The 19,252-nt window shown below is 32.6% G+C and overlaps 1 protein-coding gene across 1 annotated transcript in view; it reads right to left on the reverse strand.

Moving 5' to 3' along the window:
- LOC106111955 (glutamate receptor 1-like) overlaps positions 1-19,252 on the reverse strand; it is a 53,661-nt gene that overhangs the window by 21,654 nt on the left and 12,755 nt on the right. Inside the window, exons 3-4 of the mRNA XM_013294168.1 lie at positions 17,581-17,708; positions 16,203-16,332 (exon numbers count right to left, since the gene is read on the reverse strand). Of these exons, the coding sequence (XP_013149622.1) occupies positions 16,203-16,332; positions 17,581-17,708 (258 nt within the window). The remainder of the gene's footprint in view (positions 1-16,202; positions 16,333-17,580; positions 17,709-19,252) is intronic.

The raw sequence follows: 19,252 nt of genomic DNA on the forward strand, positions 1-19,252 counted from the left end.
AAAAAAATGTTCAAGTAATTTAATTAGGATTTGTTTAAAACATTTATTAACTCTTTGATATTCTGACTGAGTTTTCCTTTCCAAATGATTACTCAGTTACCGCTTACACATGAAGCCAATGTTGGTTTTCATGTCACTATGTACACATGCGCTTATACGCTACCTGAATTCATGTGCAAAAATTAAAAAGCTCTATCATTTCGTTACTTTCGCAAACAATTCTGCAATCAATTAAAGTACTAATACATCATTCGATGATTTCACCCTAGAAAAACATTTGACTATCACGTACTATGGTAGATTGTCTTTTTTTTCGTAAAACTGTAATTTTATCGTAACATATTTGATATACGCAAGAATTTTGTGCCTTATTAAATTTTCGTTGGTTCCCCGAATTATTTTCCTCCATCAAGTTTTAAAACAACACAAATTAAAAGCGAAGACAATCTTAAGGACAGGGTCGCAATATATTGAATCCGTACACATTCCTGTTTTGGGATTAATTAAATTCGAAGACAATTATTTTTAGAACAAATTATCCTTTATTATTTTATAACATTAAGAGCTTGTCCCACCAAATTGTAAATTATAACAATCTATCTTTTCTATCTTAATCAATCTAACATATCTGATTTTGGTCTCCTATCTGACAGTAACGTCATTTTTAAGATAACTAAGCCTGTGTCCGCTAGTGGTATGACAAGCCTTGAATATATCAGTAATATGTATATGTTTAAGCAGTTTTTTTTTTATAACATAAGGTGGCAAACGGCCGACGGAGGAGGAGACGCACATAAAGAGGATATTTCCCCTTCCTATGCATCTCCTCCACCGTCAAATCCACTTCCTCTTCCCAACCTCTCTTTATAAGAAAAGGGTGGTAAAGGGAAAGGGACTTAAATTAGGCCTCCGGCACCACACTCACATCAGACGAAACACGGAATTGCTTCCATTTCACGCCTGTCTTCTGTGTGGTCGTGGTATTACACCGGGCGAGCCGGCCCATTCGTTCTAAGATGTTAAAGCGGGCACTACCACTGCAGTGTTTGTTGAAAAGTTAATTAAAACATTAAAGTTCATTTTGAGTATAATTTCTTAAATACAAACATGATTTGACTTTTGACATTGCTGTCGCATAAGTAAAGAAGAAAGGCAGTTTTATTTTGTCAGCTGGAATGGTCGGATCCCTCAATAAGTCTACGTTGTTGGAGAAACATTGAATATCCCCCAAAGATTCAGTTTATTGCAATAAAATAATAAGCGTCACAACAAACAGTAGTGATGTTTTCCCTCAGTACCTAGTGATGAACATTTTTTAATACCCTAATGGAGCATTTAACAAGAATGAGGTACGTTTTTGTTTCAACCTAGTTCAGTAAATCTGTACTATTAAATCGATGACAAAAACAATAGCTTTAAAATATTTCAGTCTCCTGTCACAACATAATCCCTATAATATCATAATGGGTTGGTTCGATTAAGCCGCCTGATCCAATTGGCGGGGTAACACTGTTAAGAGATAAATGTGCGGTGTGAGATGTGGTCAAAGTTTTGTCTGCGAGGGTACAATTTCCCGCATATGCCGCGTCTGAACTCGTGACCCTTGAGGTTTTCATCTGTCGCCAGTCGACTAATGGCGTGTGACGTTAGCTCCTGGGATCCTTTATCAACATTTATTATAAACTTGTCAAATATCAATTTTGTTTCTTAAATTAAAATCAATGTTACCTTGGTTTACGGCTGTTATGTTTATGAGCTACTTTTATTGTGATCGCCCTTAGCCTTAACAATTACAAAATCTTTGATTGGTTCATGATTTTTATTGAATTCTATTACATTACAAACAATAGTTTTTATTTTAAGTTAATTTTTTGTTTATTTATGGACGGTTTCCCAACTTCATTAAGTGTTTTGGCGTCAACATTAGTACTTTGGCTTGATCTTCGTGAAATATGTGTCCAAAGTATCTTGAGTTGGTTTCCGTTGAAACTTAGGTCAACCTAATGTTATTAACTCACTAGTGTTAGGAATAAAATTAGTACCGTGCTATAGAATTGGCGCAACTCTAGATTATCGGCATAAACGTCACGTCCCTAGGTGACAGCTGTCAAAGGTCACTAGAAGTATGGATAGATTGGCGCGTAACTTGAGTCTTGACGAGAAGCATTGCTCTGAGTTAAAAGCGACAGTATCAATTAAATAAGTTGTCTAATACTAGGTAATGATAAAATAAACGTAATCTTCACCAACCCATCATTAAAATCAAATACAATACTATAGAACATTAACTAACATTACAATGCGACTTAAATGTACAGTTCTATTCCCGCTGCATCATAATTCTTGTGTGTATAATGGATGAACGTTAACGATTTGGTAAGTCTGATTAGCTCACCACCATGATATATAGCTACGCTAGAAACCGCAACAGAATAATATGGTTTCGCTTCATTTTAACTCGCTTTCCACCATAACATATTGCGACAGATCGCAAATAACATAAATATACAGGTGTTAATGTAAATTACACTATTCATTGCGTGATAACATTAAAATTGACAATGGTTTTAAATCTACATATACTGATATAAAGAGAAAAGATTTGTATTTTTGTATTGAAATTACTCCAAAACTGCTGGACCGATTTCAATAATTATTTCGCCGTTAAAAAGCTACGTAATCAGTGAGTAATATAGGTTTACTATGAATTTCTCATAGACGAATTCGTGTGCATCAGCCGGTAAATAAATAAAATGAATTATGATTTACACTTACTAGGAGTATTAGTAAACCTCGTCAGGTATTTTATTGTAGCGTTGTTATTGCTGTGACATCGATACAAAAATATTCTTATCATAATATTTACAAAGAGAATTATATGATACGATTTAACGGTAGAGGAAACTCACGGATGTAATATTTTGGATACATTGTTTGTATAAAATAAATAAGAAAAGGCATACAGTGTGGTTTTCTTTATAACAGAAGATAGCATCGGTTACGGAAACCCTATTAACAAAGTGTCGTTGTCATTCCGTCTATTGTGTCCCATTGGATTGGAATCAAATGGGTTTTAGATCACTACATGGGACAGAGGACAATTGAGATGATAAAACGCTCCAAAGAAAATGTTTTAAAGTAATTGGGCCCACATATTTCAACGGAAAATATTAAATTTATTTCTATTGATAAATATAATCAGTACAATGTCAGTAATTAATCAAAATAAGTATAAAGCATTTAATCTTTTGAGTATAATAAAATTTAAAACCCTCCAGAGTAAGAAAATACAATCAATTATTATTACAAAGGTAGATTTAAAAAAATAAACTTTGTATGATCTTTTCGGTAGCGATGTAGCTAAAGACGAATATACAACAGATATGTCTGTATTCTGTTAATTTAATTTACTTGGTTTTCAAAATCAGAACAATATGTAGTTTTACAATTTGTAGTTGATGGCTACTCGATCGAAATTAAGGCAGCTTTCATGAAGGTACTAAGCGAGGCTCATATCACCCTGAGTTTCAAATGAAAATAAATTATTGAGCGAATCGTGCGAGTGTTTCAGTTCGAAACGTTAAATGGAAAATTCTCCATCCCTTGATTAGTCGTATCGACTTTTGTATTGGTTTGTATTCGCAGTTTGTGTGTCGCCGCCTCTGTATCTTCAACAATTTCGTTTGATAGGATCCTTTTGTTCTTTTTCCTTCAACCCTATATTCTCATATTCTGGCTTATAGGATACAAATTGGATTAGAAATACGCGTTCTGGTGCGCTGCAGAAATTGATTTTAGGTAAGCGAAACGTTTTTTATGAGCATTACTGACAAATTGAATTATCATCTCTTCAAATATGTAGCTCCTCAAGGTAAAATAAAAATATCTGTGAATCGGTTTGTTTTATTTCTCCATACAAAAATGTTTTTGAAAACCGGGACATTTAATTAAATTTAATTTACGGTTTTCTCATTGTAAAAGATCATCGTCTATTTTCCTTTGGTGTTTATCTTTTAATGATTTCGTTCCTCATGTCTCTATGAGACTAATTTTGAACATTTCTAATGCAATCTAACTTATTTTAAATAGTTTCAATGAAGAATTACACAATATGACGTTCCCCAAAAAGCAAATTTATTGAGTTTTAACTCACGAAATAATTACTATTGCGTTACGATTTCATCGAACATTAGGGTAAGTTATCTAATGTTTTATCATCTAAATTTCAATTACTTTAATTGAAAACTTCAATAAGATGAAACATCCATAACTCGTTGAACTCAATTATGCCTTTGAAATTTAAGTTATCGAAGTTTTAATTCAATTAGTAACCAGAGTCGAATAAGACCTTTGTATTGACCTCTTTCATTCACATGTATTCTTAATATATTTTTTTTTCGTCGGTACTTAAAATAACCTGATTCAATATAAAACTTTTTTTTAATGATGGCCAAGTAGAGGTAGACCAAAAAGAGATGGATGGATTGCGTGAAAGGTGACATGATCAAGAAGGGAATGATGACTGTGATGACGGATGATAGAGTTATTTATAGGACGAAAACCGAAAAACGGAGATGATGATGATGGACAAGTGTGACAGCGGGTAATATTTTTGTATGGTTATTTGAAAAATATGTCAATTAAATTTTTTTGTTCAAAATACTTTGCTATCACTTTGGTATGAACATTTTTAAAGTCTACTCGTATATTACACATTTAGTAGGAAAGGATACTCCTACTAAATATGTAGAAACACAAAAGATTTTAGTGTTTCTACAGCGGTTTAAGATTTGAGAACTTTACCCCGGCGATGATGTGGGCGATTGCTAATGATATAATTTAAACGAATACTTTATGAAAATGCATTACACTTCCGTGAAAATCGTGGCAATATTCGCTTACTTATTGAATTTTAATTTTATAGCAAAATTAACTGGGTCGTGACGGCCGTCATTAAAATTAATTAAATTTACATTTTATCCACAATTTTTATATCACACTTGGTGACAAAATTAATCAAATTTAATTTGTAATGGCACTTAATATTGAAGGTACATTTAGAAAACGGTCTTAATGCCACATAGTTAATTTTAAAATTTGTATTTTACATTTTACTACGAGTACTAATAATAAATGAGAAAATTTGGATGAATGAATGGATGGACGGATGTTTGTTAGAGTTTGTAGCTTAAAAGGCCGAACGAATTTCGATTAAATTTGGTATAGATATAGAGGGTAGTCTTGAAGAACACATAGGCCACTCGCCTTAGTTTTTTTTTTATTCCAAGCGGACAGAGTCGCGTGCGAAAACAATTAATTAATTCCATGAAAATCTGTCAAATTCAATTCATTAATGAAATGATTTCCAAATATCTGTTATAAAAATAACTTATTGTTTTAAATTTCTTTTAGAATATTATATGGCTTTCCATTGGTAGGCCATTTCACATATGTTAATAATATAAAGGAAGCGTTTCGTTCCACGACGCATTGGAATTCGATTTATTCAATACATTACCATAAAGATTCGAGAAATTAAGTCGTGGTTCGAATAAAAATGCATTCTGAATAATGGAATATTGATCATAAAAATTGTTTATTGTTTATTTTGAGCGGAAAAATTGAGATTTAAAAAAGTTTTTCATTGTTTCGGTAACGTATTATTGGTCGTAGATAATGAATAACTTCGAAAGTTTTGAGAGTAATGGCTTCGGAAGGGCATATTTATTAGTATCTAAGGAAAAATAGATTTTATTCACTATTGGACTGCTGCCATAAAGTGGTTTTTCCAATGTTTTTACCATATGGTTTCACCTAAGTATCTAGGTAAAAAAATAACAAATTTCTTCGAAGATATAGCTAATTGATAGGAATACTGAAAATAAACTGATATAAACTAGATTTGATTCTGAAACACGATATCGTTAGTTTGAAGCTAAAACAACTGAATTTTCAACATCAAACAAATTGTTAAAAGTTTCAAATTACACAACGGATAAGGGTTTCGTGGAGTAAAATTTTGAATAGTTACGATTCATAAGCATGGTATGTTTTTATGCCCAAACATCAGTTGCTGTTTTATTGTACTTTAATGACTTGTTCATTGAACTAATATATTAGTGGATGAAATCTGTTCCAGATTCCTAATAAATAGTGCTTCATATTTGGAACATAAGCATACTTCAAGTTAGCTTAAGGTTGCAAATTTCTAGAAGGTGGTGAAAGAAAGAGTCTCATTTTATAACAAACTATTTCAACAAGAAATTGACTTTAATAAACACAGCATCATAGCGTATTAGAATGAGAACAACAAATTATAACCTCTTCCCCATTAACTTTTTCCAGAATAAAATTATCGAATTGCAGTTTCTGCAACTCCTAGTAGATGATGAATTATTTGTTTTGATTGTCTTTTATTTATGCGTGCGACAAAGGCGTGTCTGAGAACGACATTAATTGAAATGTATAAAGTACAAAATTTAAGATAATTTTAATGTAATCATAAGAACGAAATCTGTTTTGACTGATGTACTAAACTCAAAATAAATTTGTCCGTTCTACAAAGTGAACCTAAAGGTATTATTTTAGTAGTAGGTATTTTAATTTGGATACGGTACCAGCTTAAAAGTCATTCTGACGACTTGGAAGCGTTCCAATTATTTATAAAGTTAACTTAAGTTTAATCCAGCTCAAATACTTAAAGTCTAAATTATCTTACATAATACCCACAACTCGTTAATGGTTTATGTAACTAACACCGAACCCGGTTTACCTTTTGTCTGATATGACAGTATTTGTCTATCAAAATCTATTAATAGTTTTTATTGCAACTTGAAAATAACATAGACATTAATTTAGAAAATTAAAACAGATTAGTTAAAGGAGTCACTGATTTTAAAATATTTGAATAAAGGCGGCCACAATCACAATGGGTTAGTCTTACAAACCCATACTATTTAGAAACAAAAATACTCGCGAAAACCATTACCAATCGATTTTATTCCTTATAAGATTAGTCTAAAGATTGAGTATGCTACTTTTTCATACAAGACGTCGACATGATTCCGAAAAACACAAATTTAACTAGGTCTTTCTCTTCCTATATATCTCACTCACTAAGCCTCTACAACGTCGCCCCACGCCGTTGTACATAAATATATTCATATTGACGTAATTCTGACTGACACCAATATTGGGTACAGAGTAATATGTGACGTAACTAACTTAGGTTGATTTTAAACGATGGTGAATATGCAGACTGACTATTTCAGTTTTGCCCGGGTAAAAGGCAAATATTGTGATTTTTCAGCTTCAAAAACTTCTAATTTTTAAATCAAAAGTAAAAATAAAATGCTGATAGCAGTTAGTGATTATTTCTAACTAGCATTATCTAAACAAGATGGATGGATGGATGTTTATTAGAGTTTGTAGTCTAAAACGCTGGACAGAGCTAGAAAAAATTTGGCACAGACGTAGATAGTCTGGAAGAACACAAAAACTACTTTCTTTTGTTTTTTTCATAATTCCACGCGGATGTAATCGCGAGCAACATCTAATTAATAAAAAATTTAAATAAATACCGAAAAACAGTAAAATTTACCTGTCGTCGGTCGTGTTTTTTTTATATAAGTTAGCAACTTAACTTTAAAACTGAGCTATGTTACAAACAACTCTACGTACAACTTTAATTCGCGAACAATTAACGTTGCATGCAGTGAAACATATGGCCAACATGAGTTCGAAAATACTGTAATTACATGATGTTGCTAAAGCAATATCCGTTGGATATGAAGCGGAGCCAAAGCTTTTCACATTAACATTTATTTTTTTCACATTTTACATTCACGCTACGCGGCTTTATTTTGAATCAAAAAAATGTGTATCAGCTTTCTTTGTGCATGTTGAAATATTTTTTATAAAATTCGTAGCACGATACTATTATACAATACTATCTGTTGCTTGCGACTTCGTTCACGTGAAATTAATAATTGTAAAAATGATAGCCTATGTGAACCAGTTAAAATGTAAAAAAAAAAACAGTACTTTTTGAGTTATGAGAGACATCAATATATACAAAAATACAAATCTTTCCTCTTTATAATACATATAGATATGAATTATAATGCAATGCCAATAAACGAGTCTAAGAGTTTAACTCTACTAAGTATTTTAGAACTTGGACATTTTTCATAAAAATCTATGGATTAGCAACGTTTAGAATTTTTTTTTAGAGTAATTTTAAAAAACAAAGAATCGATTATCATCAATACATCAATTAGATAGCTATCAGTCCTACATCAATGATTGAAAGTTTTTAGAACTTTATTCAAATTTAGTTCGGGTTAATTAAGTAAACGCCATTAATATTCATTATTGTTTATGAATTAAAATTAATACAACCTCTTCAATAGCCCTTCAGTCTTGGAGCCCTTGAAGTGCCCTCGAACCAACCAGCTGAGATTCTAATAACTCAAAGTAAATAACGTTTTCTCAAACTCCCTGGCTCTCATCAAATTAATTATGAAACTGAATGACATGTAAAGAACAATATTGTACAGCTTTCTGCTTCTTAACAAAAGGGGTTACTTTACAATGTTATATAACAACAGGTTAACTATTGTTGAAAGAGTAGTTCATTGTTTACTTGAGACTGCTTACAATTGTATTGATATTTACAATCTTAGTTTCTATTTATTTCTTTAGAAATAATAGATTAATATCAGAATTAATACGGTATACTTTAGAGTTGAGGTAAATAGTCATCCTCAGACGAGAGACGGATGAAGAACATATCCTTAGTCAAGGTCACAGTCTAGCAGTAAAATTATGTAGGCATCATATAATATACTGTAACTAAAGTAAAATTACACATTTGGTGCGATTTTAATACCCATTTTTCTAATTACGTCAAAAAAGAAAAGGAATAGGTTTGAACTCATCCCATTGAGTCCGAGAGTCCGTAACAAAATGCAATCTTCAATTAGGTAAATTATTTTTTGAAGTAATGAATCTCATTTCCTTTGTCCTTTGAAAACTGACAATATTAGCATTGTTTCTTTCTGTATGAAATAAGGCTTTTGTGCAACTGAAAATCTAACATTACATTTATCTAAGAATTTAATTACATTAAAAATGTGAACATGTGTATTTGCATATAAATTATAACACGGCTAAACTCACGTGACAACATTCGGTGTAGGCACCATAGGTGTGTGTTTCCATTTTTTTTTTTCATTGTTTTCCTCTTATTTTACGAGCTTACTTATGATAAATCTAGCTGTTTCCGTGCGACTTTATCCGCATGAAATTATGAGAAATTCATTTTATTGTTTACATTTGTCAAATTAGAAATGTCAAAATGACATGACAGAATGACAACCTTGCTTCCTTGATGTTTGCAGCAACTTATGCTATCTTTCCCACATTAGGATTTTTATCCAAAATACCCCCTAAGTTAAATGTCGTTAACATATATAGTCTATACCGTGACGCAAGTGTGGGGGTTTTTAGTAAATAAAAAAATATTAAAAAATATTCTGTAATTGATGACATCTCAGGCAACAAAGAAGTTTGTGTTTACGCTTTATTATAATACTATAGATTATAATTTCGCTAATTCGATTGTGAGATGTTTTAATAACTTAATTGAATTGAATTTATGACGTAAATTTATCACGCTTTATCGTACCTAGCTTAGCAGCTAATCCAATGAAAACGGGCTTAATGCCGCACCAAAAATATTCTTTTGTTTTACTGACTATCCAACGACAGATTTGGGTCACCAAATTTTTATATTGCACTAACTGGCATTCGTGATATGACCTGCTTAGTATTATTACAATTAATTTAAGTAAATGCAAAATTATTCGGTTTTATAAATAAATCAATCAGTACTACTCGTATTACAAGCTCTTACCGTGCGTCTTCTGCATAACGTTAATAAAAATATTTTTTATTTATTAAAATAACTACGCCCTAGTCTTTGACTCCGAAAATGAAAGAATGGGCACCTGCAAGCACTACATTTCGGATATAAAAAGAATTTTCAAAATCGGTCTACCAGGGGCGAAGATATGCCGTAACATATAAAAAACATACAAACGAATTAAATATCTCCTTCTTTTGGGAAGTCGGTCAAAAAAAGTAAATTTGACTTTCAAATTACATACAAGGTTATGATAGTCTGTATAGATATTTAGACCATAATGCTCTAAAACGTGATCTCAGTTTAAATCATACGAAATCAAAGCACTGATTTAGTATTCAAGTGGAACGGCATGATCCAGGCAATTGAATATACAGCTATCTCATAGAGTAGACCCATGAATATATTATACCAAACCTTTATAGCCTCGCTATCAAAGGCCACGCGGTGAACTAAGACTAACTGGCTATGTTTAACGTCTTAAGTAAGTTAGGCGAGTTCAAATTAAAACTGTACTAAGGTTTTATTACACACTGAGGCTTTTACCTTAAAGATATGCATCGAAGTTTGAATATCACAGACCAAACGGTACAACATACGAGGTAGTACAGCTAAGACAAGTTTTCGTTGCTATTGTATTCTGAGAGTAAAACAATAATTCAACAAATAAAGTAAAAAAAATTATCATTACTCATAATAATGCGCAATAATAGAGGTTATTAAACATATTCTAGCATTCTTCGAAGGTGCAGAACGTATGGAAATTATGTCAAAGTTGCATAACTCTCATAAAATCGTATAAAAATGAACTCGAGCCAGAACGATTTCAATATGACCTCAAACATTACCTTGTCACGTAAAATGTGACAGTTGGCAGTGAATCGTATGTGATATTCAATAGAACCGTTATCCTAATATGCCCGCGAGGCTTCAGCTATTAGTGACTTATGCGGACTTCAAGCACAGCGGACGTCGGAGTACCCGCACAGAATAAATTGAACGGCGATATCATCTAAGTGCTCCCTTGCTGCGCATCGAATTTATCTTCCACGTTTGAATATCGAATGTTGCTTTATCTGTGGCTTATCGCGTAATGAAATCACACAGCGCCGGTACAACTCACCGAATGCGCTGAGAGATGTTCGCCACGGCAGTGTCATTTCCCATTTTGAATAAAATATCGTTGCTTGTATCGTAACCGAAATGTGAAGCAATTTTATAAAGTTAACCATTTCAGGTTAACAACATTTCGTGAATTGACAACATACAAACATCTTTTAAGGTTAAAGGAAGCGATAAGAACCTTTTACATAGTACTGAATTTCGAATATAACCTATTTAAAATGTTTTGATAAAGAAATAGTTAAAATTTCAAGCATCTATTTGTAGTTAGTTGTACTTTTTCTGTCCATACAACTTGTTTTAACCCATTGAATGAACGAGAACCGTACACAAAGGAAAGAAAATCAGTTGTTGGGTCATTATGTGAAGTGTTGTGGAAGAGGCGTAAACTTCGAGGAAGCGAAACTTCGCCTCAGACGGAAATGAATGAGACCAAGTTCGTGTAACTAACGTGTAATGAGCAAGAAGAATTGGCGTACAAAAGTATTTATAGAATAATATTAAATTAACAATGATGATAAATTAAATCTGAATTTTGTAGCTTTTCTATTTTAAAGAACTGCTGTTTAAAATGATTTTTTATATTATAAGTTTGCAGCCATACATAATTATTAATTTAATCATCATGTCTTGGTATTGTTTACATTCCAAGTGGGGTCCTTCTAAGTAATTTAAGTATAACAGTCATCATTATTTTCGTCATCAAGTAATTAAGTAAGGCATTCATATCTATTTGATGATACTTCTCCAGATTCAAGGATCTTAGTTGTTATTCTTCCTTCCTTATTGATTACAAACATATAGTTACTTATATATATTCCAAACGAAGTCAATGCAATCAGTCACATGTAATATCTGTTTGATTATGCATCTCAATCAGAGTACAATTGCGTGCATTGTGATAGATTTTTCGATACAGTTAATTAACTTTATAACCTGTTATCTTTGTAAATATTTGATTTTTTATCATAATATAGAGAATGATTACTATTAGTTTCAAAGAAGTAAAAGTCAAGTTTGGTAGTTCGAAAGAATTTCATGAACTTACCGAACCAAAAACACTAACGAATGATTAAATGTAGTTGGAAAACTGTACATAAGAATGTATACTTTTGTTGTTGTAAAATGAATGTTAAATAATTGATTTTTATACAGTAAATTTTGATAAGAGAAATAATGACGTAAACATAGCGACTTAATTGAGAGAGTCAACAATGTTATAAAAGTTTTGTATACAGACTGGTTTAAAATCTGTTGTTATTAGATAACAGATTTTAAACCGACGTGTTATAAGCGGTATAAAATACAAAAAGGCGTGTTCGCCGAAACATAGTCAAGCCAAAGTATTAAACCGCTCAATGGAACTTCGGTTGTTGACAATACAAAACATCCTCTGCACGTTTTATCACTATTACATTTATATGTTACTGTAAAAGCACGAACTCTGGTTAATTTTACATTTTACCGATAAAACCTTTAATGGGTAAAATATAACTTGTTACAAATATTTACTACCATCACTTGAGTACAGTAAAGTACACTGTAAAGATTCTGGAACTCCAGTCGATCCGAAATTTACTAGAGTTCGCGATTTCACAGTAACATAAACATACATCTTACTTCTTACAAATATTATAAATGCGAAAGTTTAGATGGATGAATGTTTGTTAGAGTTTGTAGCCTAAACAACTGAACGGATTCCAATGAAATTTGGTATAGATGTAGAGGATAGTATGGAAGAACACATAGGCTACTCAGTTTTGTGTTTTATAATTCCACGCGGTCGGAGTCGCTGGCGAAGGCTAGTGAAATATAAATAATTCCTACAAAATTTAGTAACGCTAATAACTTTTTAATGTGTTTGATTTTTAATCATTTTACGGCAACAAGGAGCAGAAATTAATTAACCGTAAATGCTTCTTTGACAGCTAAGTCGTTATCTATTAATGAATTCAATGCCCAGACAACTTCATTCGACCGTTCGTCCGTTGGCTCCGTACATAAATGTAAGTCGCTCACGTGTAAATCGAAACGGACAGATATACTGAACCGGGTCAGTCATTTCCTAACATTACGTCTAACTTTAGGTCACCGACTGAAGTCCATTGCCAGATACTAGACCGGCATTTAGAAATACGTTGAACTAAAAACTAAAACACAATCGTGTTCTTTATTTAAATCAATTCGTATTATTTAAAGCATCATTCCCGCGAAAATTTTGCCAAAAAATCTGACTAAAGATATAAAACGCAAATGATAAAAAGTAGAAAAAAAACATGATTAAGTTGTTAAAAAAATAGTTGTTGATATAAATTTGGAAGGAAATCGAGTTGAATAAAAATGATTAAAAATAATACAACATTATACTAACATATCCATATATGTTTTACTATTATTTTATTTCTTACTAGCTGTTGTTGTTAAATAATAATAAAACACATAGCCTATGTTACCCACCAATAACGTAGCTTTCTAACGGTGTAAGAATTTTTAAATAGGCACAATAGTTTTTGAGTTATATTAATACATACAAAAATCCAAAATTACAAATCTTTCCTCTTTATTATATTATTGTAGTAGAGATGTAATATTATACAGTACGTAACTAGGCCGAGTTAAGCAACAAGTACATGGGTAGGCGTTGACTATAAATCCAAGGAAGTTTCATAACTCGAAGCAATAGCTAAGCAATGTAGTCCCGAATGAGATGTTCTGCTCCTTTACTACGAGTATACCTAAACATTATTTATGCCTCCTACAAAATCCCTGGGAGTTTGGAGTAAAGGTGAAATATCTAAGTAGGTCGAACTATATTGTATATACTCATATTTGGTTTTGAAGTTTACTGTTACGATAATAATATAATTAGAGTGTTGTTTTACATTTCCAGTGCCTTAGTAGGCAATAAACGTCTATAAATAACAGTTATTTATAGACGTTATTTGCCTTTTATAAATGTGACAGATGAGTTTTCCTGAATAAGGTTGTATTCTGTATCTTAAGAGATACATCTGTGAGGTTATTAAGAGCAGGCAGGCCGTTTTGACTAAACTTTCGCAAAACTGTTGTGCGATTGTCGATTGTTTTGCAGCCAATTCAACTATATAGTTCCACAACTTAACATCCAGTAGTGTGAGCACCTCCATATAAACTTATAGGATAGAAAGAAGGTAAGGAATACTGCGATAGTGTCAATTATGTAATACAGCAATGCGTAAACATAAAGTATTCGGTTAAATTAAACAAAGTTGGTAGTACTCCATCGCCGATAGGTACCCTATTAAACGGGATGCTGGTCACGGCAGAATTATAGCAGAATATTAGCAGAAGCTCGGCAGCCGCAATCTCTTTCGTGTCGACATTTTATTATCGGACAAGTCGGCCGCGCTGTAATCCCAAGCGAACGGTACAATTTACGATTTATAAAACCGCCGTTTCTGTTGTAAAGCGAAACGATAAAGAGAATGTTACGAAGCCGACATCCGTGCAACGATCACAACGTACCCTGACCCTTATCTTAATATTCACTGATATTAAAAAGTTAATAAACATAACGATAGGAAACATACGTTGGGTGGGTTGGCCACCCTGTCTTCGCGTTCGAACTCATCACGTACATTATCATTTTTCATTAGCAATAGTGTGTGCTTTAAACCTTTTTAGAAGTTTTCATATATCTACATTAAAAAAAACAAAACGTGTGTAATAATACTATAGCTTTTCATAAAATCTATTGTATTATTGAGAACAATGCGAACATTCTTTTAATATTTTTAATTAAATTGCGTTCCAACGTACTGGACGATTTCATGACGAGATTACCTACTGCGTAAAACTTATTATATATAGTTTGTACAATATTTAAAATCGCCAATATTAATTAAAAATTATTGTGTTTAGTTTACAATAGTTTTAAGAGCATAATGTGAACAATTTATTTTCTACAATGTAAATTTCCAAGCCTGTGAAACTAATATCGGGCAATCACTTGATTATCAATTAGGTTAATTAATTATGGTATAATATTAGGCTTGCTCTAAAGCAACGTCGTCAAAACAGTCATAATAGGGTATTGATAACTTTGACATTGATAAGCTTAATGTATTAAATACACCTGGAGATTACATCCCGTAATCTGATTTATACTGAAGCTTATAGAAATTATATGAAACACTTACTACTTACAACACTATTACTTTATCGTGAAAGAAATTAGATGGTTTTCTCAGCTCTCATTTAAATCTGTATTCATTTCAGTAACAATATTTTTGGAATAATCTAACTTTTTTTTTATAAAATAAGGTCGCAAACGTGCAAGCGACCACCTGAATACACCAAAATGGAAAGCGGCTGCTGCCCATAATCATCCGCAATTGCAGATGCGTTGCCTACCCTTAATTGACGCAGGAGGAGACGCACTTTTTCTACCCATCCTTTCCTCTTAAGAAAAGGGTGGAAAGGGAAAGGGACTAAAATTAGGCCTCCGGCACCACACTCATCAGACGAAACGCGGAATTGCTTCCACTTCACGCCTGTTTTTTGTGTGACGTAGACACACAAAAACACACACCGGGCAAGCCGGCCCATTCGTGCAAAGATGTTAAAGCGGACTCTACCACGGCAAAGCTCTTACCAATGTTGCAAATGCGAAAGTTTAGATGGATGGATGTTTGTTAGAGTTTGTAGCCTAAGCAGCTGAATGGATCGCGATAAAATTTGGCATAGACGTAGAGGATAGTCTGGATCAACACATAGGCTCTTTTATTTATTTTATTTCACGTTGACGGTGTCGCGGACGAAAGCTAGTATTTCATGATACACGAAACTACCAAGTCTCACGGCTACAATTATAGTGAAAATAAAAAAAAAAGTATTAAAATAGAGAGGCCGCTATATATGCTCAGTTCTAACTGACACTATCAGTTTGACAGTTAAAATTTTAAATAGAATAGTTCGATTGTTCAAATAAACTATCAAATCTGAGCATACGTAGGAAAATAAATCATGGATGGATGGATGGATGTTTGTAGCCTAAACGGCTGAACGGATCTTGATGAAATTTCCCATAGATGTAGAGGATAGTCTGGTAGAACACATAGGCGAAAGCTACTCATAATAGTCGCGGGCGAAAGCTAGTTATAACAATAAAACTTACCATCATGTGAGTCATACATGTAAATAATTTCCTTCCATCCGTAGTATAAAATGGTGTCGACAACAGCTTTGTGATAATCAGGTCTCATACTAACAGCGTGGTCTATTAACCCTGACGATGGTGGTATTACCTAATGGGAGAAAAATAAATTATAGTTAATCGTTGCATATCACTATAATAACGAACCATAAGTAGAATTTAGTTTTTGAAGTAAAATAAACTTATTTTCAATTCAAACAAAAGCCATAAATTAGGAAGAAAATAACGCACTATGCCAGTGACGTAGCTACGACGGACGTGAATGTAATGAAACGGAAAACTCTTAAAAAGAATTTTTTTATTTACTCGATTCCTATAAACAAATCTATAACGTAACTAATAGAGTCAGTTTTTTCACATGTTAATGTAAAATATGCAAGACTGAACAAAATAAATGTAATTATATTGATAACTAGCTATTGCCTGCGAGTTTATCCACCTGAAATTGCTTAACGATAATGTAAGTTTCTAATGATGAAAGAGTTTTTGAAATCGGGTCAGTAGTTTTTGTGTTAATTCAATGCATACAAAAATACAAATCTTTCCACTTTTTAAAATTAGTATAGAAGACTTGAAAATTGTATAATTATGCTTAGAAGTATTGAGTTCAACATTGACGGATTACGTCATGAAAGACATCATCATCGTCATCATCATCATCATCATCATCATCACCATCATCATCATCATCATAATGTATTCACAGTGTTCTTGTTGCAGATTTACGTACCGTATGCAAATAAAAGATTGCTTCTAAATTAATTTCATTGATTACTAATATATTAAGAGAATTTGATAAATACAAACTTACCAGATAACCAACTACTCGCACATACGAGTACTTAATTTTTACAAATGGTTCCCGCAAATTAAGCATCGAAATTGAATCAGAGGAATGACTGTCAGCGGAATCCGCTAGACACTTAGCGAAGTCGACTTTTTCCTCAGTCAGAACATTTATATTCATCAAAGCGTTACTTGATGCCATTCTGCTTTAGTGAACGTGAGGAAAAATGCCATTTCTCGGTCCTTTAATAACACTTGTATGACTCTATTTGCTAAGTTACGTCGGCAAAATGGTTACTTAAGAGCCCAGGAGGCGTAGAAGTTTTGTGGATATGTTTTCAATAATATTTACTAGGAATTCGTAATATTAATTGAAGTTTTTACCAAAAAAACATATTTTTTGGCATTTATCTAACTTTATCTAATAATGTTTCAAAGACTATAAACGTAGCATGTTTGTATTAATGTTATTTTACGGACAAGAAATTTCTTATCAATTAATTTTCTATTTAACTATGTAGCATTTTTACGATAATAAAACATAAAACTATACCTTCTCAGGAAACCACGGCGTGACGAAAGGCATTTGGAATGTATTAGTATACGAATGCAACGTGTCAAAAGATTCAGGTGTCACTGCTCCCAGCATCGCGAACACACCTCGAGCGAATTGGTTACAAACTGTAAAGAATATTATTATAAGTACATATTGTAAAACAGTATCTACCTAAACGGTATTAGAACATCAGTTGTACGAATACGCCGCCTTAAGCGATCAAATCTTACCTCATAGAAAATAGTAGTGAGGTAGAGACTGTATTTCAAATGAGTGTTAAACTCCTAATTCTTTTCTTATCTCCCTTTCCAACCCTTTGTAATAAGGAAGGGATGTGAAATAAATCGGATATGCATCATCCATCATATCAAAATATGTTAGTACATAGTTTTAGAATAACATTTATGTAAAAAAACGATAGGAGAAGATAGATGTATCGGAAAGCAGTTTTAAGAAATTTTTATGCAGAGAATTATGTAGATTACTTCACTGATAGTAAAATACTGTAGTATAAAAGGGTAAATTTCATCGTTAGAGATTTTAGAACACCACTAATATTACGTCGTCTGTCAAATAACGCTTACCAAGCGATGTGTTTAAATACCCATCAAATTTTTCAACATTGATAATTTAGTCGGGCACATAATTAGTATGAACGTGTATGGAAGAGTGCACATTACACCTATTTTGATTTATATGAATTCGACTCAATAGCCCGACCTGATGAAAGTATTAGCCGAAAAACATTTGTATTCTGCGGATCGCATAAGGTGCGTTTCAAAATTTGGCCGCTAGTTTTACAATGAACTGCATTAGTTTCCTAAAATGATGTAGATACCAGACTAGAGACTTTCAACTAATTAACCTCAACTTTTAGTTTTAACGAATGTAAGTACTTTTAATGTAAAAGTTGAATTAAACATTCGGAATTTATGTGAATTTGTCCAAGCTCAACTATTGTCGAATCCTATTTGCATTTGAGCTTTACAGAGCTTATTAAGTTTCACAAAACCGTAAGAACAAAAATACCAGGCTTACATTATAAAATACTAGATTGAATTTAAAATACGATAAAGAGAAGAGGAACCATCGCGCTAATATTCATAAAATGTCTTATTTAAAGGATAGCTAACATTGTTTATCTTTACGCTGAATCTTATGGATCTATTGATTTCTATAAATGTTACTATCCAATGTTATACTACATTTAACAGTGGGAGAGCCCGCTTTAACATCTTCGCACAAATTGGCCGTCTCGCCCGGTGTAATACTACGACCACACAGAAGACAGGCGTGAAGTGGAAGCAATTCCGCGTTTCGTCTAATGAGTGTGGTGCCGGAGGCTTAATTTTAGTCCCTTTCCCTTTCCACTCTTTCTTAAGAGGAAAGGAATGGATTTGACAGAGGAGATGCATAGGAAGGGGAAATGTCCTGTTTATGTCCATTTACTCCTCCGTCAATTAAGGATAGGCAACGCATCTGATACTGCAGATGTTTATGGGCAGCGGTCGCTTTCAATTTCAGTGGATTCATGTTGCCGCTTGCTCTTTTGCCCCCTTATATTTTAAAAAAATAGGTTTGCAGTGATATTTCTACGTAAGGGTTTCCATATTTTTACCATAACAATTGACAATTGAAAGTATAGTAACAATTAAGTAATGAATCTACA

The sequence above is a fragment of the Papilio polytes genome, unplaced genomic scaffold (assembly GCF_000836215.1).
Source record: "Papilio polytes unplaced genomic scaffold, Ppol_1.0 DF824381.1, whole genome shotgun sequence".
NCBI classification, from domain to species: domain Eukaryota; kingdom Metazoa; phylum Arthropoda; class Insecta; order Lepidoptera; family Papilionidae; genus Papilio; species Papilio polytes.